The 27,183-nt window shown below is 38.4% G+C and overlaps 1 protein-coding gene across 1 annotated transcript in view; it reads left to right on the forward strand.

Annotated features, from left to right (window-relative positions):
* Window positions 1-27,183, forward strand: part of DOK6 (docking protein 6) — a 228,901-nt gene that overhangs the window by 61,777 nt on the left and 139,941 nt on the right. Inside the window, exons 2-3 of the mRNA XM_054583889.1 lie at window positions 8,655-8,762; window positions 25,643-25,757. Of these exons, the coding sequence (XP_054439864.1) occupies window positions 8,655-8,762; window positions 25,643-25,757 (223 nt within the window). The remainder of the gene's footprint in view (window positions 1-8,654; window positions 8,763-25,642; window positions 25,758-27,183) is intronic.

Raw genomic sequence — 27,183 nt, forward strand, 5'->3', positions numbered from 1 at the left:
CGCCACATGAACAGACTGTAACAGTAATTGACCGTTGTGCCAGACTTTATGTGCCTTAACCGTTCTTCCTGCCTGCCCCATCCTGGCTGCGGGGTAACTATACTGCCGGCCTCCCGGAATCGCGGTGCGCTGCAGGCTGTGCTCGGATCTGTGCACCTTCCCTACCACGGCGGAGGACGTAAGAAGAACTGGACACGCTAGTGATCATTGAAAGTCCAGACTGCCGCTGGCACCGGAGGGGAACGACGCCCAAAGTGCTGACCCAGAGAAAAAGTTGGGTCACGCTATAAAATTAAAATACTACGAAAACAAACACGGAGCACCCACCTAATTAGGGAGCTCTAAATGGAAAGGCAGTCATTTTTAAGAGACAACCAAATTAAATGAGAGAAGACGATAGAAATAAAGATGTGAAGTGGGTTTAAAAAAAGAAAACCCTGTGTACTATGTGCAAAGAAATTAACTTTCTTCCTGAGTAAAAACTACTGCTTGAGACGTTTCATGTCAAGGCAGCTTCATACATTTGAGCCCTCGAAGCTGTTTTTCCCCTGGTGTTTTGAAATCCTGAGCTTGTGCGTTTGCTTAATGGCATGTGGCGGGATCCTCTGGTTGGCGAGCGAGGCGGATGAGGGGCTGAAGGCGTCCAGGTGCCCGTGTTCTCAGGTGGCACTTAGTATCAATCTTGGCATTTTATTTTAGTCTTGATCTTTTAACGAAATCACTTATCCCTGCACAAGTTTTGTGTCCGTGAAAAAATGCGACGCTGGTTGAAAGGGGTATTTTTAGAAACAGTTGTGTCTGGAGGCAAGAATTTATTTATAACTAAAGGGTTCTCTGTCGGGTCCGTCACCAACGACCCCAGCGTTGGCCTTGGGTCCCCAGGCTGTGGACAGAGGGACGTGAGTTTCCAGGCCTTTCTCTTTTCACTCATCTATTTGGTCTCTCCTGTCATCTGAGTTTTCAGACATGACATGTTGCCACTGTACTGAAATTTTCAGTGTATCCGAATAAATGGGTAATTCCCCTTCATTGGTTGGCTTCCAATTCTTAAGAACAAGGACGGTCTTCTAGATATTTCGGATGCCTTTTTCTGGGATTTAGGTGAACCGCGAACCTGTGAGAAGGGGGAGCTTAGCGGGAAGGAGGAGAAATGGCGCCGTAGGAGAGGACTTGCTGGGGGAAGTCCCAGGGACGGCTGTTTCGCATCACTTCGGGATTAGTTCGTGGGTGTTTCTGAAGAGCAAGCTTCAGAATTTGAAATTTCTTTGATAAACAATGGGTGATGGCGAGGCATTGAAAGGTTCAGTGATGTCCTCCGTTCGTGTGCGATCTGGTGGAATGAGATGCCTGACCGGAAGTGAGCTTTGGGATATTGAATACAGCCATGGTTCCAGGAGGGAATGGACCGGAGGGAAACAAGTGTGAAGGCCAGAAATCAGGTGGGTGGTGACTGGAGCGGTGTTTCTTCACGTGAGATTCCGTTGCATTCTAGTAGTGGAAAGGAAAGGAGAGAGATGTTATGCACGGCTGATTAAGTGTTTTTGCTCCCTAACTGGGTATTTTTTGTGCAGTGAGATGAAAAGCTTTCAAAGGCTGTTGAGTGAAAACAGAGGGGCAATCTAAGACATTCTATTAATCCATCACAGATTAGAAAAAGAGTAAAATAGTGCATTAAAAAAGAATAAAACAAAAATGAGAAGGTGAAAAGTTCAATTATATCAGTAACCACATAAATGTAAATAGACTAAGCATTTCCATTAGTAGACAAACCATAAATACACAGCCTTAAAGGATATAATCGACAAACTTGACTGCTAAAATTAAAAATTTGTGCATGAAAAATTAAATTATAAAGAAGTAAAAAGTTAAGCCCTGACCAGTGTGGCTCAGTGGGTCACGCATTGTCCCCAAGAACAATAAAGTCACAGGTTCCCGTCAAGGCACATGCCTGGGTTGCAGAGTTGGTCCCACATCAGGGGGCCTGTGAGAGGCAATCAATTAATTTTTCTCTCTTAAATCAGTGTTTCTCTCCTTTTCTTTGTCCTTTCCTTCCCCTCTCTTTAAAAACAAATAAATACAGTCTTTTATAAAAAGAAGTGAAAAGTCAAGCTATAATATAGGGGAAGGCATTTCCAACACATCCACCTGATAAGGGATTTAAAATTAAAATATATTTAAAAATGCCTACAAATCAACAAGCAAAAAGGGAAAAAAAAACTGTGACATATAGCGACATGGATAAAGTTCAATCATAAAACTGGATGTGAAAATTAGGTTTTATAATATCTTATCTGTGATTTTTACGCTATTAATACAAAATTTAAAATATAAAAATTATAATAAACATAGAGGACATACAAAGTCCTTGATTGGAAGGATGCACACATTAACATTAAGATAATATGTGCTATGCAGTCCATATACAAAAGAGAATTTATTAGTAACTACAAGCTCTGGAATTTCTTTTAGATTATTACAAAACTTCCAATCAACATTTTAGTAATTCTTTAAATTCATTAACAAATCTGGCAGTTCTTCATGGCCAATTAGAAGAAACCCAGTAACTTCACTAATAAACAAGTTTATTAACAGAAAATGCACATCATTTAAAACCATACTGTAAGTCCCCCAGATAAAACTAACATCTGAGGATGGATTATCAGAGGCATGGAATAGTTGTATTTTGGGTCTAAAGATTTCATTCAAGACAATTCAAAAGGTGTGCAGAAACAGTAAGGGAAACAACAGGTTTGTTGATTTGATATTTTAAACATACTGAAACTTATAGTTTTAAAGAGGCAGCCAAAAACACCAAGTGTTGAGTAGCAGGGAGAAAATCAACATTGGATGAGTATGCAAATTTATACCAAGAAACTGAACTAAGAGAATGTTTCACAAGGAGGAGATATTTAATAGTAAGAAATTATTCTAAGAGGTAGACTGGAAAGCACCTATTGTACAGGAAGGCTGCAATTTAAAACCACTTTCTCAAGAGCAGTTTTGGTGATGCAAGCCTTTAAATGTCATATCAAACTCAATATACCAAAAATTAAACTCTTCATTTCTTAGGTCCTACGACAATGGCATAAGTAACATCATTTGCTTAACTATGTAGGTGTAAAAATTTAGATATACCTTTAGTTCATCTCTCACCTTCATTCATATTACATTTATTGTGAAGTTCTAAGTTTCTCTCATAATTCTTTTCATCATGGGATCATCTCTCTGTCCTCTGTCTTCAGCACTGTTTGAGTTGTAATCTTGTCTGGTATGAATGTAGTAATTACCTAATGATATTTTATATTTTCATGGTCATTGCTAACCCTGCTCCTACTGGTCTAATATTCTTTAAACATTATATCCATAATACCAATCCCTCAGTAAAACTAATCATTGATTCCCATTTTCTGCTGCATCAGCTGAGAAGCATCGGGTTTTCAAAGTTCTCCACTATTGTTATTTGCATTCTTCATTTCTTTCCTAGATGTGTTTTTTTTCTTCCTCCATTCAAACCCTTCTCATTGTGTCACGGTGGCGTCTCCCTTCTAGGTTTTGCCCAGAGATTTTGAAATGGTTTAGGTAAAAGAAGAAAAAAATCAATGGTGATACCAAGGTTTGAAACTGTGTGCCTAAATATCTGTTCATCAAATGAAGGAAATAAAAAATCCAGGAATAGAGATAAACTAAATAGAAAATATTTTGAGCTTTGATTTAGGCATTTGACTCACTGGGCAAAAAGTCAGTTGAAAAGCTGACACCCTGAAATTTCAGGGGACAGGTCACGGCATGATGGAACCCTGTACTAACAGGGCCCATGAAATAAAAACAAACTGGCTGTGTGTGAACGTACAGTTTGCCCTGGTTAGCGAGTTCCACCTCTACAACTGACTGATGAAAATAAAACACCGTGAATTTCAAACAACCTATGTTGACATAGAGCCAAAAAGTGTTCTGATTTTAGAGACACTAAAATCCAAAAGGCATGGCTCTTTCCTGGACTTCCTGAGCAGACAGAAAGGACCTTTTCTTTCCTCTCCTGCCAGTGAGGGGCTCTCTGAAAGCAGGAGGTGGAAGAGCCGTATTTGCAAGTACCCTTTCAAGACGGTGATCACTTCTAAAAATTGCCAGCTCTTGGGGTCCTGCTCAGTGGGTCTGCTCTACAACTCGTTTTCATTCTCTTGATAAAGACAACAATTTCCCACTCTCACGGAAAACTTGCTCTGGCTGTGAAGCATTTCATTTCTGGCTGTGACTCTAAACTCAATGTGTATTCTCTCCCTGTTTTTCATTGATTGCACAGTAGACAGGTGCAACAGACAGAACTAAATATGTTCAGGTGAAAAACAAAAACCACTTGGCCTCCTCCAAAATTGCCACTGGTGCCAATTTTGGAATCATCATTTGTCCTTTATGAATTTCCAAATTGTTTTTCTGGATAAAGAGAAAGCAAGATAATGGAATCAGAGAACGCTAACACATTCATTTTGGCCTTTCCAACTACATGAAATGAGCAAAATTGAGATAGACATATTGCTCTTAAAGCATTTTTCAGTGTTAATGGATAACAATGTTTGTATTTGGCATTAAACAATGCTGAAGGAGGCAAACCTCTTGAGTTATACCGTTGGCAAGAACTTTCTCATGAATGTGAACTTCAAATTATACTCCGACGAGAAAAAGAAGTTTTCAATTGTTTGGTCCTTTCATGTACATTTAAATAGGGGGGTGTTAAGTATATGAAAAACTCTTTTTAAAAAAAGTGTGTCTTTCAGTAGTACATAAACGATCTATGAAAGGACAAAGACCCAGGACTTTATTCATTGAAGTTACTCCGAGAATGAGCCTATAATAACTATGCCTGGATGGGCTTTGCTTATTTGTTTTGTTTATTTGTTGTTTTGATATGTTCAGCTGATACACCATTATAAAGAAATAACTGAATTCTGTACCCCAGATCAGCATTTATGTAGTATCAGAAGGAAACACGGATACAAGCCACCACAGAGATGCTGCTTTCTTCTAGGTTCTTCAAAATCTCTAGAGTCAACATTATTGTGACTCCCTTTAGTGCATTGTACTCCTATAATAAGAAATTCTTCCACGTTCTTAACCAAAATCCTGTTTGAAGTACAGGGTTCATTAGGTCATCTTCTTGTGATAGAATGGACCCATTGAATCTGACGTTTGGTTAAGTTAAAGCTCATGAATGGTTCCTAGCTAAATAACATAATCATGGCTATGAACTCAAGGCCAGAAATCTGCCCTCTGCTTCACAGTGAGTCTTAAGTGGACAAAGGATGTCCTTAGTGTAAAATCACCTTGAAAAAGTGAAAGCACTAAGGAAAAGGGATTGCTCTGAAGGAAAAGGGATTGCTCTGAAGGAAAATGGAAGGGGACTCTTTAAGAGGGTATTTAATGATAGCAAGCTGGCTGGCTGGCTAATGCAGTGGAAAACAGAGGCCTGAGCAGCTGGGGATCCTGGGGATTTCCGGAGTCTTGGCAAAAACATGGAATTTTCTGGAAGAAAAATCTGAAGGGTACCCAGGAGCCTATTTGGCAAGACCACGGGCATGCTTAGGAGGCAACTCTGAACAAGAAGGTGAAATCAGTGATTTCCCCAGGAGAGGACGAAGCAGCATTGCGACAGTGTTGGGGCAAGAGAGAGTGCCATCGGGGGGGGAGAAAGCGAGCCTAAGCAGTAATTCTCCTGCTAACCGGTGAATGGCCCCGCGTCCTCAGATGCCCTTGGAGAGCAGAACCTGAAGAGCCCCGGTCCCCTCCCACTACTGCTAACGAAGGACATGTCTTTATTCTGCCTCAGGGGAAAAATTAAAATGAGGTACCCAATTTTATTTATGTGGTGCTCTTTCATGGTCTCCAAGAATTGGTGTCTGTCACTTATGAGCAAAATAGAACCTATTCCTTTATTATTTTTTTCCCTCAGAGGACTGATTTCCTGGTCTCCAACAGGCCTCTGTGCTGCTCATCTCTGTCATTTGTCCAACCTGCCCATGTGGGGCATCCGTCCCAGGGCCTCCCGCAGAGCATAGTCCTCGCTGTGTGAAGACGAGGAGGGGAGGGGATCTTGCACTCTGCTGCGACTATGCTCCTGGCACGAAGGCTGCATCTGGAGCGCTGACTCGTGTGGGACCTGACTTCACACAGACACACAGGGATGTTCCCAAATTTTCAGCACCAGGGCCTTTTTCACTATTTTACTCTCATCACAAAGCAAACATTTTTTAAAACTCGGTTAATTAAAAAAAAAACAACACCCAATCGCACTCAATAAAACCTCTAAATGTAGTAAGTGATCCTTTTAATATTTTAAGTTTACAAATTCAAGTGTACAGCTGATCAGTATGTAACTATCCCATAGCTGTGATAGATTCACATTATTTTTCCCAATAAAGTATTTGTTTTAATCACTTTATTGTGCGATTTTCATTAGACTTTTGAAACATCAAAATAACTTTTTGATGAAACAAACAGAAATTGAAGAACGTTGTACGAAATAGTCTTCAAAACTGTCACGGTCATAAAAAGAAAATACATGAAGAAACTGTCATGGTAAAGATCAGAGGGGACTAAAGACTCAAGACCACTAAGCACAATTTGGTGTCCTCGCCTGAAACAAAATTGGACACCAGTGGGAAAAAATGGTGACTTCTAATGTAATCTGTCCTTTAGTTAGCAGTATTTTACCAACGTTAATTCTTAGTTTTGAAAACTGTACTATGATTGTTTGGGATTTAATATTAGAGGGAGATAAATAAAGTTTTTATGGCAACTCTCTACCATTTTTGCAAATATTTTATAAATCTAAAATTGTTCCAAAATAAGAAAATAATAAGAGCTTCAGTTTGGTAAACAGTCTATAACATCAAGTTGGTAACAATCAGTTTTATCTATATGTGGTGCCTCTGTTAATGTAATAGCAAAGAGATAAGATACTGTTGAAAATACCAAGTCTATTTTTCCTTATTATCCATTATTAAGTCTTGGATATAGCAATATTGAGTATCCAAGTGGAAACACCTACGCTTTGTGACTCATGTTTAACACACTCTTTCGTAGAAAATAATTAGACACACAAGCTGGGGTGTTACAGTCAGTGAGCAACGTTTGTGTAGTTCCATGAATGTTGTAAGGCTTCATTTGACATCACAATGGTTCCTGAGTTATGAGCAATAAAGCGCAAAGGGTGCTGGGAAAAGCATTCCTCCTAGTAATGGAGAGAACAGAAACTCCATTACTAGGGCTGGGTCTCAGTTCCATTCAAAGAGAGCCTGCCTACCTTGACTGGGATTCAAAATCCATTAATAAATAACCAGGAGATAAATATTGATCGTCTATATACATCCCACTTTGCAATGATATTTTTATTTACCTGCTTTCAGTCTCTCAAATTTCTGTGCTGATTCCTGTAACTGTGTTTCACTTCTGCAATATTTCTACTACGGCAACCACCTCCACCACCATCTCTGCCAATAAAATAAAATCTAAAACAGGTCTTAGCTTGGATTGCCGTGACTGGGGCAGTGCGGAGTTCTGGGTGAGCTCCCTCCCGGGCTTGCAGACAGCTGCCTTCTCACCATGCGCTCACGTGGCCTCCTTTGTTGTGAGAGCTCGGAGAGAGCGAGTTCTCTGCTGGTCTCTTCTTACAAGGTTTCTGATCCTGTCCTGAGGGTCTGACACTCATGGCCTCATCTAACCCTCTTAGATGGAATTACTCTTCCACAGGCCCATCTCTAAATACTATCCCCTTGCGGGTAAGGAATTCAACATGTGGATTTGGGGGGCACATCATTCAGTCCATAGCAGTTTCCAAAACCCAAGTTTCAGGTCAGAGTGTGTGGGCTACACCTTGACCATAGGCGGGGCGCTGTCTGCAGGCCGTCTTATTAAATCCCCAGGAGCAACTTCCTGAGGTACACGGACCTTCCTTTGTAGGTGAGGAAGTTAGGCCTTAGAGAAGAGAGAATAACCTCTGCGAGACGAGGCTTTAGTAAGTAACAGAACCTGCACTGAAAGTAAAATTCTTCTGATTTAAAAAAAAACAAAACAAACTCAACTACATTCCTAGGCATTTAACGTGCTAAATCCTAATATAAGCATGTGTGATTTATGTTAAAGACTGAATGAAATTATTTATTCTGTGCAAAAATTACTTCATGTTATATTGTGGAGAGAGAGATTTGAGGAAGAGAGTCAATTTGATGCATTTTAAAAATTTTTGTCAGCTGTGTATTGAGATGTATAAATAGTTATATTTGGATCAACAATATCCAAACCATTGTGAAATTGGCAGGAACTCATTTGTATTCAATGGCAGATTTTGACAATTGTATCTATTGGTATTATTATATATCTCATATAACATAATTCTCAAAATTATCAGAATTATTTGAAACCTTTAAAATATATTGGTACTAACAATGACTTACAATATATGCAAATATCCATAATGGTTACAGATATGCTGAACAAAGTCTGTTTCCAAGAGCATTTTATCTGTTCCGTATTGTACTACTATGCTAGTTTTTTAAGTGCATATAAAAATACTTTCTCCCAGTATATTAATTCAATAAACTCCTGATGCTACTAAACTCACGTAAAAAGATAGTTAATAGGATTCCTTTGTTTCCTTTCAGATTTTCAGACGATGCTGGTTGGTTTTCAAGAAGGCTTCTAGTAAGGGACCCAGAAGGCTAGAAAAGTTTCCAGATGAAAAGGCAGCATATTTCAGAAACTTCCATAAGGTGAGTCTCAGCCTTCAGAGTCTCTGGGGAATAGCTGGACCCTTGGCAACAACTTGTGGACACATTTATTTTGATTAATGAAATCTGCAAGGGAAAAGTGCGTGGCCAGGATAAAATGTCTCTGTTCCAATAAAATGCAAAAGTTATTTTTCTCCTTTATTTTAATGATCTGCTGTAAATGCCAGAGGTGCCTCTGCAAAATGAAAGACTCATTTTTATTGCTGCTTTGCAAAATGAGGTGACGCATAACTCAACCAGATCATTTTACAAGGTGCTGAGTAAGCATTTTCTCGCTGTTCAGATTAATTGTGCATTTGCTACTTTGATTTAAACCGTCGACTACATTTAGGAGATACAACTTTTAAGGCTGGAGTCAGTAGTGCTGATGACCCTGTCAATGGATGTGGCATTTTCTGTTTATAGCCTTAACAAGACAGTGATTATTAGATACGCTGATGTGTAGAGATTGGTGTGGCAGAAATCCTAAGAATGAAGTATCAAGTTCCTAAGAATTAGGAGTATGTAAGAAAGAATGCTGCAATGATGCTAAATATGCCTCCTAAAGTCACCTTTGGTGGTAGTATGAAAACACAGTTAAGGATCGGATAGTGCTGCCGAAGATTCATGATCAGAATTCAGAAGTCGAAATAGTATTGCTTGTTGGTAGAATGTCTGATTATTCAGTAAAGATTCCTATTCCTAAATTTAACATCTGTGCGAACTTGCAAAAGCTATTTAACCTCTATGTATTAACCCCTATATATGTACTTTTTCTCCTCTGACAGATTAAGATTATAATACTGCCTACCAAAGAGAGTTATTATAAGGGATAAATGATACTATAGACATAATGAGATGAACTATAACTAGATATAGTGTTGAAGCTGGAGGTGAAAGAAGACATTTTGGAGGTGGTTTGTGGAAACTGGCAGGCCATACCTGGGGATCAGATGTTGGGTATAAGTGGAAGGTAGGACTCGAGAGTGATCCATGAGTGTGAGCTTTGCAACGGCGGTTGGTGTGATTTATGAAGATAGGGAAGGCTTAAGGAGCAGACATTGAGTGAAAACCACAGGATTTCACCTTGTATATGTTAACTTTGAAATATCTATTACACATTCAAACTGAAATGTCAAGTAGCTAATTAGACAAACAAATGTCAGCTGGAATGGGGAAAATGTCATTGATAGAGTTATTCATTTCGCTACCATTGGCATCTTGATAATACTTTATTCTGTAGCACTGGATAAACTCTCCTTGAGAGAGAATGAAAAAAGAGGAGATAATTCACACCCCCAAAAGTTAGAGGATTAGCTGAGGTAGAGGAACCAGAGTAGAAATCTGAGAAAAGCAGGCAATAAGATGAGCAGAATTACATTTGAGGAAATCACTGGAAAGCAAGAGAAACGTGTGTTTAAAAAAAATTGAGCAAGTGGTCATCTGTGTCTGGTTTGAGAGACTGAGAAACTTGACAGAGAAGGGGCCACTGGACTTACAGCACAGAGACCCTCGGTGGCTTCGCCCAAGGCTATTTCAGCGAAATGCAGGGCCCAATTTCACCTCAAGTGACTTACACGAGAATGAGAAGGAAGGGACAGCTACTCAAGCCATTTATTTCAGAGGTTTTGCCATAAAATGGATCCAAGATAGGTAGTAGATATGATTTCCCACCGTGGCACACATTGCCACACACCTGTACGCTACGGAAGGGTCTGGGAGACCGCAAAGGTGATGAGTAGACTGTTCCTGCATGTAATTACAGGGGTTGGTCTTTCACAGAACCAGAGGTCGTGCTGACAAAGAGGAAGGGATAGAATGAGGGCAGAGCTAAGTGGGCTGGGTGAGCGTGAACACTACGACCAACACTTCAGACGCGTGCGCATTCACGGCGTGAGCTCTCTCCCTCCAGCCTGTGAAAACGAAGCAGCAGAAAATCAAAGGGGCGCGGGGAGAGGAGGAATCATTAATCTTTTAATAAATAGCGAAGCAGATGTCACTGACTGTAACTGGAAGCTCCCCAAAGCGTTTGATTAACTAGATTCAGTCTATGTGACAGCAAAGATATACTTTTCTTGTGTGATGATTAAACTTTTTATTATTACAACGTGCTCTTCATAGCATTTGGGAGGCTCATTCCATTTCCTAGTGATTTAAATTTTCTTTCAGGAACTTATTTTTATTTTTCTCTTCAGCGATTGTGAACTAAAGTGGTGAAGTCACACCAATTCTGATATGAGAGAAAAAATAAATCTTAAGGGTTGTTTTCAAGAAGAGTATGTAAATGGTCTCCTCTCGTATTTTGATTTTATTTTGGTGCGTTTTGACCAATCCTTCTAACTGGCTGTCTTATGATAGGCCTTGGGTAAACAAACAGAAGCTTTCACTCTGTGTGTGTTCAACGTGAAATGTCTGTTAGGCGCTCAGACCAAAACATCTGTGTAAACATCACTGCTTTCCTTCTTCCTACAATCTTAACGGTTCCGTGACACCGACTTTTCCTTCTTTTTTCTTAGAATATACATCTAGTATTATTCAAAAACTCTCTTATCATCTCCTATAATTCTATCATGCCACTCTTTACCACTCAGTTGTGATCCGCCTAAGCATCAAAATTATATTACCAATAAGCACCTCTAATTTTGCTCAAATTAAAGTAAAAACTTTCAGCATAAACACCTGCTGGCACTGGGTGAAATAAGTTAACATCCAGCTGCATCCTGCTTCTGTTACTGGGAAACTCCTATTAAATCCAATGCAAGATAATACATAAAACACCATTTTAATAAGACATATACTTTTGTGAGGCTACACTGTCTAGTGACAAGATAGAAGGTGAAGTAGTTACAGGTGCTGCTGTCATTTGTACACAAAGGACAGGGATGGCCCTGCTCCCCAGGCCTGTCATAAGGAATAAATAAGATTCTACACAGTCAATAAGTGCTAACAGTATTGCTGCTTTAAGATTTTACCATTAAATGAAATTAGGTTTGCAAATAGCTACCTGTAATGAAATAGGATGATGTGCAAAGTGCAGATATAAAAGCGCTGGAGGACAGTTAATTCTGCCTCCTGAAATCAGGACTTTCCAAAGGAGATGAGTATCAAGGGGCTTCTTAGGATTACTCTGTTTTGACAAAAAAAAAACTAATAAAGAGGAATGTGTTATTAAAAGAAGAAGAAAGAGTGGGATCCCATGTACTGAGAGGTTCCATTGCGTGGTGAGCTGGAGGAGATTCGAGTACAGCACTGGCAAACCCCGGCAGGAGGGCCAGGGCGGGGGCCGGGGGGCAGAAGAGCCCAACAGAAGGGGGCGGGGCGTAGGAAGGGTCGTTAATGCCTTAGTCATGTGTTGGTCTCAATCATACAAGCAATGGAGAAGCTGCAAAAGGTTTTCAATAGTTTTCATATTTCAAATGTACAGTTAAAAAGTAATCTGTGTGACATCCAATCAAAGGAATAACAGAGAAAGTGTATACAGAGAAACGTGTTAATTGAATATGATAATAGTCCCACTTCCCCAGAATAGACAACAAGGTCCTAAATGGATAAAGGAAGGTCAGTGGAGAGGAGATCGCTTTGGGCGTATTGTCCCAGGTACAGTGAAATAGAATTCCAAAGACTTAGTGCCTTGATTAGATGTAGAGGGCATGAGAGAGGAGTCAGACTGGTGTCTTTTCAGGATTGATGTCATAGGGATGGTCATGCTGTTCGTGGCCACCGAGGCCATGTGGGGAAGGGAGCACTATTCCAGTGAAGAAAATAAGTCGCACTGTTATTTGTAAATTCTGAGGTATTTACAGTATGTTCAGGTAACTATTTCATTACACAGTTAGAAGTACAGCCAGGTTGGAGTGAAACTGTCCAGGACAGCCACCGAACAGAATTAATATGAAGGAGGGGTGCATATCAGCACCTCTCCGTGAAAGCCTTCATGGTATAAGCGACAACTGTTTTCTGTAAAAGACAGGCACTATAGCACCAGCCTTATGGGAGGTACGGAGTACTCCACCGGTATTTCCATTCCAGGTGTAGTCAGAGTTCAAATTTTAAGGAAACTGCGGAGTGAAAAGAAAAACAGCTAATTCAAGAAATAATAAAAAAATATGAAAAGTGCCATTTAAATGAGGAACTGTTAGTAGAATAAATGTTAAAATACTGAACAGTCAAATTTATAAAATTTATAGTGATCATCGAGACTCTTTAAAAGCACTCCTAAGTAAAAACATAATCATTCTAAACAGATCATTGTTCCTTTTATCAAAAAGCAAATTATGAAAAATATTGACATTTGCAGAGGGTTTGAAGAAGAGTAAGCCGTGGAGGTTGTGTGCCCTGCTTTTTCCTGGGACCGTCCCTCCCCATAGGAGGTAGAAGCAGTGAGTGAGGCAGGGAATGTGGCCGCAGGGGTCAGGTGGCATGAAACTTGTTCAAGGCCGGACAACCAGCCACCAATTCAAAAAGAGAGCAATTGAAAGTGTCCTTGATATTTTCATCTTCAAAAAGTCCAAAGCTGAACCATCACTTCTCATGCCTTGTTCCAGTCGGGGAATTATGAACCCTACCTTTCAGAAGTGAGCAGTGGCGAAGCTGTAAATTGCTCCTAGTTCGCTCTGACAGTCAGGTAGATGAAGGAAGCTCTCTTTATCAAAAAGGCTGGCATTTTTAAGTCTTTGTTTTCTCTTGAGCAATTAATGGTCAGTCCAAATATTAGATTCCCAGAATTGGGGGGAGTTCTTGGTTTTCAAGAGGACTTGAAGAAACATACTAGTATGAATTTCCCAAAGTGTCCTATTTGTTAATGTTTAAATACTTTAAAGTTATGATTAGTCAGTTATTTTGATATGCCCTAAAATATGCTATAATACTCAATAGCAATAAATGAAAATAATCAATCAAATGAGTGAAGCATTTTCAACCTGAATGAGGGACTTCTAAAAAAGAAGTGAGTGGTACAATTACTTCTTTGCCGACACTAACTTTGTGCTATGCTCTGTCTGGAACATGCGTGTTGTAAAACTGATGAGTATTAATGGTCTCATTTAGATATTTGATGTGTTTACTGTGAAACAGAGCTTGGTGCATAAATCAATTCTTATATAAAACTGCTGTAAAATGGTATAGACTATTTTTTACTTATTGATAGAAAGAAATTTGAAATTCAAATCACTAGGTGCTGAAGGAAGTTATTAAAAATGTATTAAGTTGGAAAGTTTAGCTGTATATAATTGTCATTACAGATATTCAAAACAAATTTATCCACAGTGAAAACTGAACTGCAGCAATTTACATAGAATCGGTTAATAAATTTTCCTTAATTTTCTAAGCAGGTGAAAAAGAGATAGTTTTTAGAAATTTTAATAAAATAAATGAGTGCTATCTATAGAGAGGAAAATATAAAAATATAAGTAAAGTTCCCTAGAAGGATGAATGAAGGTAAAACTATGTGACATCCAGTGCTAAAAATTATGTGATGCTGTGAAAATGATGCCTATATTGGGACCAATCTTATTTCTAAATTTCCAGTTTTCAATGTTTCCCTGACATTGAAAACATCATTTTATTCCGTCATCTTTTCTCCTATTTAGAGTTGTCAGTATTCATCTTTATATAAAGCAAACATCTAAGAAAGTTAGGAAAACGACTAAGACAGCCCAATGAAAAATAGCCACCTGCAAACGTGGCATGTCCTCAATGACAGTAACAAAATCATTGATAAGTGTGGAATAGCACATGTGTACAATGTGCTGTGTTGAAGATTTTCATTTTTATTCCAATGGTTATATGCCTGGATGAGCACATAATTGGTATGATGTGAAGGGTGTGCAAAGGCTTGATGTCTCTTCAAATACCTGCCGGAAGTTCCCAGAGTGATGATCAGTTATTCAGGTTATGGCATCTTACTCATTCGTCCGTCCCTCCATCCACCCATCCATCCACCCACCCATCTGTGATTTCTTATCTTGAAGGGGTCTCAGTTTCTTGAATATAATCTTCTACCAACGCACTCATTGTTTCCTGGGACAGTCGCCCATTCATTCATTATTGATTGTTTTACTCATATTTTCTGATCACATGCTAGTCACTCGGGGAAGACTGAAGGAAATGGAATATGAAAAGTTGATCTTCCACGGGATGGAAAGGAGGAGGGAAATGCCCAAGGCATGGAGCACATCTGGGTAGGGTCTCTGGTGCAGGCATGTGTGTTGTGGATGGATAACTCCAAAGCCGGGGGTGGCCAAGAATGAGCAGGAGCTAAGACTTTCAGAGGATGGGGATCCACAAAGCTGTGATCTCAAAATCAGAGGAGACTCCCGGAGGTAAACGTGACCTTGGTAATATTTGAATCAAGGCCAGTTAGGATTTTACAACCTCTGAGATACTTCAGCATCGCTCTGTGCTGCTTAAGATTCTACAGAAAATAGATCACTCAGCAATCAGGACTTTTGTTTCTAACCTATTGTTCCACAACAGGTATCTGTTCACTGAGAAATAAGGAGTCAGACTTAGAAAATATCTGTAAGATTGGTCTGGGCTAGACTTGGAGGATACAGAAGGTGGTTTATGTTGGCAAAATTATTCTTTACTCAACTTTTTAAAACTATCCATTTGTGTGTGTGAGGCAATCATCCAAAATGGTACTACATCAGAAAAAACGTGGTATGACTGAAACCATATCTTTCTCTCATTTTCCTATTTGTAAATTGAGAATATCTTTGCTCACAGAGTAAGATGATAATTTCATGTTAGATAATACGTAAAATGACTATGGTTGTACAAGTCATTACTGCTGCCTATTTTGCATCTTTGAAACCAGAGAAATAATCCATACTGACTTTAGAAAAATATTGAGACCAATTTGCATAATAAAGTAACTTGTAATATCAAACAAGTCACTTTACATGGCAAATCGGATAGTAATTTGGGAAAGAATATTTAACTGCACAATTCTGTTATGACATTATTTCCATTATTTCTGAAGCATTTTTACATTTATTTAATGGCTTAATACCCAATGCTCTTAATTATTATTGCAGAATATGATCAATGCATTCTTGGTTTTTAAAAATCTCTTTTTTTTACCCATTAACAAAGTCTGGCTAGTTGTACGATCTCTGACAGATGGCATAGGAAAAACGCTTATTGTATAATTGTTTTTCTCACATTGATGGAAAGTTATATATTATACTTCAAGTATTGAATTTATATTTATTTATAACATACAACTTGAAAATTATTTCAATGAGAATTCATTCATAAATTAATACTTTGTGCTTCACTATTAACTTTTATAAATAACAATGCTGTTTTATTTAGTTCAAATTTATATAATTTAAAAGCTCAATGCTTTTTTACATCTAGTATTTCCACAAAAAACAAAGTTAAATTTTTAATTAACCATTAGCAAGCATAGGTTACAAATCGATAGCAGCCACTTAAACTGATTTTATAGATAAAACAACAGGTTTTTAATTTAGGAAACAATGCATTTTGAGATTCAATGAAATTACTTCTTTTGATGATAACTGTTTCATTTGTTCTACTAAGAATTATTTCACACCTAGTTTGACTTCCTGAAGAAATGGTTAAAACCTGCTATACAATAATCAGGGAAATAGGGTGGAGGTTTTTTCTTTCATTTATTTGGAAACAAAAAGAGAAGAGAGATTTAAAGTGTTTGCATAAAAATGCAACAATTTTTGTCGAGTTCTCTTGTCTATATTTCTGAATCAAGTTCATCATATTTACATATCCAATGTACTATAAAATTAAATTTTAACCTGATTTTCAGTAGCGTAGATTTCCCCTTTAATCTTTTTATACTCTCCTACAATGTTTGCCTTGGTATAGAGAAAATTGTCTTCCCAAGCTTGGAGCTGCCAATATTCTCCTAGTCTTAGAACTGGGCCAAAAGTCAATTTTCCTACCTTTTATCCCACTTCCATATTGCAAATAAACTGAACTGGTCAGACCCTTCGTTATCCTCCAAAAGTGGACCTTTCATGCAGTTTGGTCACTAACAATAACTGGAGTACTGTTATCATTTTCTATTGTTGACTAACAAATGATCACAAACTCAGAGGCTCAAAAAAACATTCATTTCCGAGCCTGCAGTTCTGTAGGTCAAACGATCCAACTCGCCTGTTCTCCGCTGAGGGTTTCCCAAGCCTGGGGTCGCGGTGTCGGTCAGACCGAGCTGTTGCTGGGGGCTCTGGAGAAAACTCTGCTCTGGGCTCCATCTGTGGCTGGCTCATTCAGTCCCCCCGTGTCCCTGCTGGCTGTCAAGAAGGGCTGCTCTCCGTCCTCGGCATATTTGCCTCTACCCCTCTCTGGGAGGACGGCGGCACACCACATCCTTCTCTAGTTCTGCATCTCTCACTTTCTCTTCTGTGACCGGCTGGAGAAAACACCCGCTTTTAACAAGCTCGCGTGGCCCAGTCAGGTGCACCTAGAGAATCTCTGTGTTGAGATCTAACTCCAGCAGTGTACTATGTATGGTTTTGTTTTATCTCTCATTTGGGAAGGAAATTTTTAGGCTGGCAAAAGTGAGAGAGCTGCTTTCCCATCATTATAGTAATCAAAACCGTATGAAAATGGCCTAGAAACAGAAACATTCACCAGTGGAACAGAATAAAGGGCCCAGAAATAAACCCAAGCATGTATGGTCAGCTGGTCTTCATCTAGAGTTCCAGAAATGCAACGGAGGAAAGATAGTCTCTACAGTAACCGCTGTAGGAAAAACTGAATGTGCACATGCAAAAGAGCATGAAATTGAACCCTTCTCTTACAACGCACACAGAGAACAACTCCAAAAGAAAGAAAGACTTAACTGTAAGCCAGAAATGATAAAACTCCTGGAAGAGAACAGAGGAAAAGCTTCTGGACATTGATCTGGGCAGTGAGCACTGTAGGTAGGACGCCAGAGGTTCAGAAGACAAAAGCAAAAATAAGTGAGACTGAAGTCATTGTATTCTTCATCATTATGCATGCACCCAGATAAGTAAATAAACAAGGAATAAATATATCTAACAATTTTATTAAATTTTACTTCAGAATGACATTGACAAATCAATAATAAACATTACTTATTAAATCTAAATCCTTAAATACATCTTTATTAATATTCTACATGAAAAACATGGTTAGAACGCATAAAACTCCTCTGCTACATCCTGATATGCAGGGTTAGCTGCTGGAGGAATACTTGTGTGATTGGAGAAGTTGCAAGAAAAATAGTTAATCTTTTCTTCAAAGAACAGCTGTTTTAATAAGAGGGTGTTTGATAAACTACGGTCATTCAGACTTAGGTATCTGTCAGACACTGTCTCAAAAATGAGCTAAATGAGGGGGAAAACTGACTATTTATTAACAATGCTAAAATGTACATTTTCAAGGACAAATTAAGGGATGGGACCTTGTGCCTGCCTTCTTGAGCTTGATAACTTCTTAAAACTTAGAGATTTTTCTGTGGAAATCAAGGGTGATATTAATGTATATTTTATATCAATAATGAAATATGTCAACATTTATAAGAGCTTCATTACTCAGTGAACCAGCATTATCCCAACAGTCAGTCCAAGTTGAAAATAGACCTGTAGGTTTTAATGCAACAGAGTGTAAAAAGTGTATCGCATGATGTCAGATTCCCCATGGCAACGACCTTTAAGAAAACATTTGTCAATTTTTGAGATGGAATCAAAGAATACCCACAGTTAACTGAGAATGCTCTTAAATTATTCTTGCCTTTTACGACTTCATGTCTGTATGAGGCTTTATTTTCTGTGTATACTTAAAACTATTCATTGGAACAAATTGAATTTGGAAGAAGATATGAATATCAAGCTGTCTTCTGTTAAGCAAGACATTAAGAGTTTTGCAAAAATGTAAGAATATTTGCCACTCTTCACCTATTTGGGGGATTTTTATTTTAAAGTGTTATTTATAATAACATAAAATGGTTTTATTAAATTTTAAACACATAACTGAATAAATATTGAATAAATTATAAGTTCTAATAATTCTTATGACTATATATATATATATATATATATATATATATATATATATATAGTGGGGTTTTTTTACAAATTGAAGGTTTGTGGCAACGAACTGCAACCAGCAAGTCATTGGCACCAGTTTTCCAACAGCATTTGCTCACTTCATGTGTCTGTGTCACATTTTAGTAATTCTCAAGATATTTTAAACTTTTTCATTATTTTTATATTTTTTATGGTGACCTGTGATCAGTGACCTTTGATGTTACTATTGCAATTATTGTGGGGGAGGCACCACACACTGTGTCAATCGATATATGTGGTAACTTAATCCATAAATATTGTGTGAGTTCTGACTGCTCCACTGACCAGCCATTCCCCATCCCTCTCGCTCTTCTCGGGCCTCCCTATTCCCTGAGACACAACAATATTGAAGTTAGGCCAGTTAATAACTCTACAATAGCTTTTAAGTGTTCAAGTGCAAGGAAGAGGCACATGTCTCTCATTTAATCAAAAGCTAGAAATGATTAAGCCTAGTGAAGAAGGCATGTTGAAAGCCAAGGGAGTCCTCTAAACCTCTTGAGCTAAACCTCTTGGGCCAAACAGTGAGCCAAGTTGTGGATGCAAAGGAACAGTTCTTGAAGGAAATTAAAACTGCTACTCCAATGAACACAGGATTTATAAGAAAGCAAAACAGCTTTATAGTTGATGTGGAGAAAATTTTACTTGTCTGACTATATGCTCAAAGCAGCTACAACATTCCCTTAAGTCAAAAGGCTCATCCAGAGCAAGGTCCTAACTCTCTTCAATTCTATGAAGGCAGAGAATGGGGTGGGGGGGGCAGGGCAGAGGAGAGAAAGGGAGAGGGAGAGAAGTGAGGGAGCTGCAGATGAAAAGTTTGAAGCTGGCAGCAGAGGTTGGTTCATAAAGTTTAAGGAGAGAAACAGTCCCTGTAACGTAACAGTGTAAGGCAGGGCAGCAAGGGCGAGCTAAGAGCTATAGCAAGCAGTCCAGAAGACCTAGCAATGATGATTAATGAAGGAGGCCACACTAAACCACAGATTTTCAATGTGGATGAAGCAGCCTTATATTGGAAGAAAATGCCATCTAGGACTTTCATGGCTGGAGAGGAGAAGTCAATGCCAGGCTTCAAAGCTTCAAAGGACAGGCTGACTCTCTCATTAGGGCCTAATGCAGCTGGTGAGTTTAAGCTGAAGCCAATGCTCATTTTCCATTCTGGAAGTCCTAGGGCCCTTAAGAATTATGCTAACTCTACTCTGTGTTCTATAAATTGGGTAACTAAGTCTGGATGACAGCACATCTGTTTACAACATGGTTTACTGAATCATTTAAGCCCACTCTTGAGACCTACTACTCAAGAAAAGGAAAAAGATTCCTTTCAAAATATTACTGCTCATTTACAATGCACCCACTCATCCAAGAGCTCTGAAGGAGATGTACAACAAGATGAATGTTGTTTTTATATCTGATAATACAACATCCATTCTGCAATCCAAGCGGTTTTGACTTTCAAGTTTTGTTACTTAAGAATTACATGTTGTTAGGCCTTCACTATAGATAGTGATTCCTCTGATGAATCTGAGCAAAATAAATTGAAAACCTTCTGGAAAGTATTCACCATGCTGGGTGCCATTAAGAGACATTCATAGAAGAGATCAAAGTATCAACAATAATAGGGTTTGCAAGAAGTAGATGCCCACCCTCAAGGATGATGTGAAGGGTCCAAGGCTTGGAGGAAGTAACAGCAGATGTAGTGGAAAGAGCAAAGAGAACTAGAATGAGAAGGGGAGACTAAAGGTGTAACTGAATTACTGCAATTTCATGAAAAAGCTAATGATGAGGAATTGCTTCTAATGAATGCAGAAAGAAAATGGTTTCTTAAGATGGTATCTACTCCTAGCGAAGATGCTATGAAAGTTGTTGAAATGACAATGAAGGATTTAGAATATTATATAAATTTAGCTGATAAAACAGGAAGGTTTGAGAGGATTAACTCCAATTTTGAAAGAAGTTCAATTGCAGGTAAACAAAAGGTTGATTGATGCAACAAAACACCCTTTGTCTTATTTTAAGAAACTGCCACAGCGATGCTAACCTTTAGCAACCCCCACCCCGATCAGTCAGCCGCCATTAACATGAAGGCAAGACCCTCCACCTGCAAAGAGAGTATGACTCTTGGAAGGCTCAGATGATAGTTAGCACTTTTTAGGAATAAAGTATTTTAATTAAAGTGTGTGCATTGTTCTCTAAGACATAATACTGCCCACTTAGTATGCGACAGTGTAGCATAAACATAAAGGCTATGTGCATTGGGAAACCAGGAAACTGTAACTCGCTTTATGGAGACAGTTGTTTTGTTGTGGCGATGGGGAAGGGAACGTGCAGTATCTCCCAGGTGGGCCTGTACGAGTCTGCTTCCTCATTGCTTCTTTGGTTCTGTTTCTAAGTCTTTCACAGGGTTTATCACTGTAATTTGTAAATTATAAAAGCCTACAGAAAGAAAGATTGTATGTGTCATCTATAAACAATTTGACTCTAACACTATGAATTTCTTAGGGGTTGCTCCTCGGAAAAATTTAAATCACGTCAGTTAGCAACTCATCATCTAGCTATGTTTATATATTGGTTTTAATTGTATCACTCATTAGGCCTCAGTATTTTAAATTGTCAACTATAGTATTTCTTGACTAAGAACTAAACTTCCTGCATCATTTTTTGGGTAGTTTTTCCTTCATTTAAATTCTGTTAATTTTATATTTATTTAAAAAAATTATTTTAATGCCTTTATTAAACTTTAATTAATACTAACAGTGCACCTGGTCACCCAAGGACCATGAGAAAAATTAATATTTCAAAGTATATATTGAATTATTTAAAAAACCAATAATTGATCTATTATTGAAATGCTATAGGATTTCCACAGTCTTAATAAATGTTGATAATTATTTTTATGTTATGTCGACTAGATTTAGACTAATAACATTTTTATTTTAAAACAGATAAAAACATCATTTTAAAAGTTGTCTTCATCTTCAAAAATGTAGTTTCCTTCTGGATGGTAAACCCATAGAGTCCTGAGAGTTAAAAGTGAGGATAGAACATCGAAATATATTAGATCTTGACCACAATTGTTATGATTCACAATGTTTTTTAAAATATATACTGAATTGGAAGACAGTTCCAAAGATACACAGAAAAGCTCTTGGTCTGACTTTAAAACAGTTTCTAATCTGGTGCAGCACTTGAACTTCCTAACCAGAACACGGGAGCGGACGAATTTTATCCTCCTCGTGAGCGCTTTGCTCTCCTGACATCCGTTTAGTGTGTCAGGGCGCAGCGAGGTGCACGGCATCGCACTAAGGATCAACAACAAAGAGCTTTGCACTGTTCTGGAAACCAGCGTAACAGAGTCTGCTCGGAGAGCTTGTCTGCATCTCTAAATGTAAATTTTACAGGAGAGCAAACACCTTGTTTGAACTCAGTCATCTGTGAGATTGCCCAAGGCACAGAAGTTAGAAAAGTTAGAAAAGTTAGAAAAAGCTGGCTGCGTTTCCATAGGCTATCCATTAGTTCATTTTCTTGACTTGTGCTATGAGAGGGCAAAAAGATGGAATTCATAATATCTGTTCTGATATTTTTCATATTTCTAAATAAAGATACTTGAAAAAGCCCTTGAGCAGAATAAGTATTTTTATACTCTTTTGTGCAACTAGATTACATATAATGTATCTTCTATAGCAGCTTATCACTTTCATGCTCACCTGTCATAAGCTGTATGAACGCTTAAGCAACGCAAGATCTTCATTGCTTTTAGACCCTACTTAATTTGGTACGATCCTCTGTTTAGTTAAAACTAATAACTCTTGAAAATAACATCTTTTCAAATATAACTTCAATTTACTGCGTTAGAATAAAATTTGGCTTAAGTATTACTTGAGTCAATTATCAAATCATCTAAAAATTCAAGAGTGTAACTTCATTTGAGAACATACTTTAATGTACTTTAAACATAACTTGTGAATCATTGTTCCCAAAAAAGCTTTCTCATCTTTATCGCTAGGGTATTAATCCTTAGATATTGATGACTAAATTTTCTCTCCTGAAAGAGGAACTGAGTATTTGCAGATAAATAGATGATAGATAGATAGACAGATAGATAGATAGGAAATATGTATAGTGTATGCCTGTGAATATATGTAAGATTTGCATAAATATACATTATACATATTTGCATATATGCACGTATATGAAATCACTCATCTTGCTCATCTTAATTTGGCATGTTAATCTAATGAGATAATCATAAGTAGAGAGAAAAACAAGTATGAGCAAAGGATACATTGCAATTAACTTTTCAGCAGTGTGAGAGAACTGTAAATTCATTGTGAGAGAAGATGAAAGCGCCCCTCCCAGAAGCCTGCACAGCAACCCTTAGTAGTGTGCTTATTTTTATGAGGCTAGAAGTCTAAGCTATGACAGATTTTAAAGGAAATGTGGCAAACAACGTCAAGCTCTTAAAAAAGCAGCCAAATAATTATATCTTACAGATATTATTTTACATGACAAAGGGCACCTTTTTTTAGTCATGTATTGATTACTATAAGTCTTTCTATGTTACCATGTTCTAATCAACATTGGAGGTATGATTTTGCAATTTGGGGGACCAAAAATTTTTTTAAAGATTTCATTTATTTATTTTCAGAGAGCAGGGAAGGGAGGGAGAAAGAAAGGGAGATAAAAGAAACATCAATGAGAGAAACATTGACTGGTTGTCTCTCATATGCCTTCAACCTGGGACAGAATCCACAACCATGTCATGTGCCCTGACTGGGAATCAAACAGGTGACCTTCAGCTTTGTGGGATGACTCCCAACCAACTGAGCCGCACCGGTCAGGGCTGGAGGACCAAACTTTTAAAAAATATGAAATATATCTAAATTTTTATCCATTTTGAACACTAGTTGGTGATCGATAATGCTTCTAGGATGACATTGTAAGTCATGAATGGAATTAAGTCTTTTCCCATCAACAGTTCCCTTCATGGACAGTTAAAACATGTGTCATAAACTGAAAGCACTGAACAGTGATCAAGCAAGCGAAACTGCTTCCCTTGTCAAAGACAAAGGAAATGCCCAGTTCCTGCCCACTCGCTATTCTCTCCCATCTAAGGTTGGGGATGACTGAGGAGCTCTTGTCAGCTCACAGTCCAGAGGCTCAGGCTCATGAACACGGACCCTAATCACAGGACTATGGAATGCTTCCCCGCCCACACACACCTCACCACCCCATTATGAACGCCCAATTTACAGCAATTTTTTTTTTGCTCAGAACATCATATCTGGCTATCGATAAAAAAATTACAAGACATATCAAAAGACAAAAAACACAATTTGAAGAGACAGAACAAACCTCAGAACAAGACATTGCAAGGATGTTACAATTATCAGGCCAGGAATTTAAAGTAACTGTGATTAGTGTGCTAAGGACTCTAATGGGTAAAGCAGACAGCGTATAAGAGCAGATGGGCGCTGTAAGAAGAGAGATGGAAATCCCAAAAAAGAACCGAAAAGAAAAAAGATCAAAAACACTGTATCAAAAATGAAGAATGACTTTGATAGATTTGTACGTACACTGGACATAGTTGAAGAAAGAATCTATGAGCTTGAGATCTCAAGAGAAATCACCAAAACTAAAAAGCAAAGGAAATAAAGACAAAAGCAAACAGTATATCCAAGGACCACAGGAGAACTATAAAAGGTATGATACATGCATAACGGGAATTACCAGAAGAAATACCAGAAGAAAAAGAGAAAAAGTAACAGAAGAAATATTTGAAACAATAATGACTTACAGTTTCTCCCAAATTAATGTCAGATATAAAATTACAGATTCAGAAGCCCAGTGAACACAAAGCAGAATAAATGACAAAAAGATAGCTATACCTAAGCATATCGTTGTATAACTATAGAAAATCAAAGATAAAGAAAAAACCTTGAAAGAAGCCAGAGGGTGGGGGAGGAAACATCTTACCTATAGAGGAGCAAAGAGCAAAGTATGGTCATTGCGCCCTCAGAAATCATGCAAGCAAGAAGACAGCTGAAGGAACTATTTAATATGATGAAGGAACAAACCCTCCAACCTAGAATTCTGTACCCTGCAAAACTATCCTTCAACAGTGAAGCAAACTTAAGACTTTATCAGATAAATAAAATGAAGATACTCCATTTCCAGTAGACCTGACTTGCAAGAAATGTTAAAAGAACTTTTTTAGATAGGACAATAATGTAGGTTAAGCAGTCAGACCTATATAAATGAAGGAAGAGCATCAAAAAAGGAGTAAGCAAAGGTGAAGTTGGACACCATATGCATTTTTTGGTGAAACATACCCATTGCTTATGCTTAACGACACTAAACTTTTAGAGTCATTTTGTCTGCCAATCAAAAGCTGTCAGTCCCATCACAACCCTAGTCCTACCAGCCACTTGCATGACAGGTGGGAGAGAGGGGAGAAATTAAATCCACTCAATACTCAACAAAAATTTATTGAGAATCTTCTGTGCAGCACAAGTGCTATTGTTTGCAAGAGATACAATTTTAATAAAAACACAAAGCCCTTGCTTTCATGGAGCTATTCTTCTACATAATTTTAGACTGTTTCGAAAATTCAGGGAACAATGACCAAAACTGGGGGCATAATGGAAGCCATTTTGCTTTCTCCTGTATTGTCTTTGGCTGCAGTTACTTAGAAAGGAGTACAAATATCCACTGGAAGGCGGGAGAAGAGAGTAATAACTGGTCGTTTTGTTTAAGCACACCGGTATACAGCATAGACTGTGCACGGAGTTAAAAAATATCTTTTCTTCCAAGGTAACTGAACTGCACAACATCAAAAATATAACCAGACTGCCTCGAGAGACAAAGAAGCATGCAGTGGCCATTATCTTTCATGACGAAACATCCAAGACATTCGCCTGTGAGTCAGGTAAGCAATTACAGCCCCGTCCCCAGCGGGGGGAGGGGGCAGAGGGGGGAAGCCGAGCTGCGTCCGGGACAGTGGCCCAGAGGCATTGAGATGCACTGCTGAGTAGGAGGGCTTCTTGTCATGAGAACGCGCCTGGAAGACTTTTTTCAGAGGCTCAACATAGTGATTTTTACAGACGTTTTTGGTGCTTGTTTATTTTCTGTGTGTGTCTGGGTTTTGCTCCCAGGTGGTCCGAGGACGATTAAGGTTTCCTTTCAAGCCTAGAGAATGAAGGAGCCGTGCCTGGGAGATGCAGTTAGGGCGAGGCTCTGGCTTGTGTCCTGGGTCTGGCCGGATGCAGACGCGAGGCACTTGGTGTGGCGACAGGGACGCTGCCTGGCGGGAGCGGGGCGTGGCACAGCCTGCCTGGCCCCTTCAGAGCAGAACTTTGAGCAGTTGCTTGCTTTCATGGATTCCCATGCCGCCAGTAAATATATGATTGGATCTGAGTACTCCAGTTCGTGCAGCATTGAAACGCCAGGCAGTTTCTAGCTGGAACTTGCAGTATTTTTCATTTTGCATTTCCTGTGCTATATAATGTATTACTTGGCTTATTACAGCTTTTTAAAGATTTTACTTAATGAAACAGCACATTCATTTTATAATGGATGGAAGCAAAGAGCACTAAGGGTTTGAAAGATGTGAATTTAAAATAATAGCTAAACGTTTAGGAGAAGATTTACTGAGTACTTAAAAAAAAATAAACCTTCTGGATTTATAGTTAAAATGTATGGAAAGCCATACTACCAGGTTATATTATTCTAAAACCAATAATGTCACTTTGCCTAAATAAAATTGCTCACACATCCTCACCTACTCTTATCTCAGTTTTACTAAACAATTAGCCTTTATCAGAGTGTCCCCCTTTCCTCGAACGCCTCATTCCCTTTGCTATACTTCTCTTCACTTGTCATATGACTTCATTTCATCATTTAAGATGGACTGTTTGGAGTTGCACAGAAGTCTGCTAACTGGTAATATAAATTCCCATTCTGTAATAGAACTTGTCTCAGCGGTGATGGGACCGTATTTTGACGCATATAAGTATTTGTGCCTTCTTGTTCCCTGACTTTCCAAACTGTCTACAACCACTTCACTGTTTTCTGGGCTCTGAGATAACGTCTCATATTAAAACCAATAACATTCAGAAAATGAGTTTTCAAAAAAAGATATAGGATAATTTTGGCTATTGGTGGTATGTTTCCAGTTTCAATTTTCACAACTGTTTTGCATTTTTGAAGTTGTACTGAGCCAAGTTGTGGGTACATAGGCAGTACTGGACTCAATCACTTGAGATAAGAAGGGTATGTCTAATTATATTCCAACATGATTCAGAAATACAGTTCAGTGCTCTAACGCACAAGTCTGAAATTGAAACCTTTGTCAA

Source organism: Pteronotus mesoamericanus, unplaced genomic scaffold (assembly GCF_021234165.1).
Source record: "Pteronotus mesoamericanus isolate MK-2021 breed Mesoamerican mustached bat unplaced genomic scaffold, CSHL_Meso_final contig_74, whole genome shotgun sequence".
In the NCBI taxonomy this organism is placed as follows: Eukaryota; Metazoa; Chordata; class Mammalia; order Chiroptera; family Mormoopidae; genus Pteronotus; species Pteronotus mesoamericanus.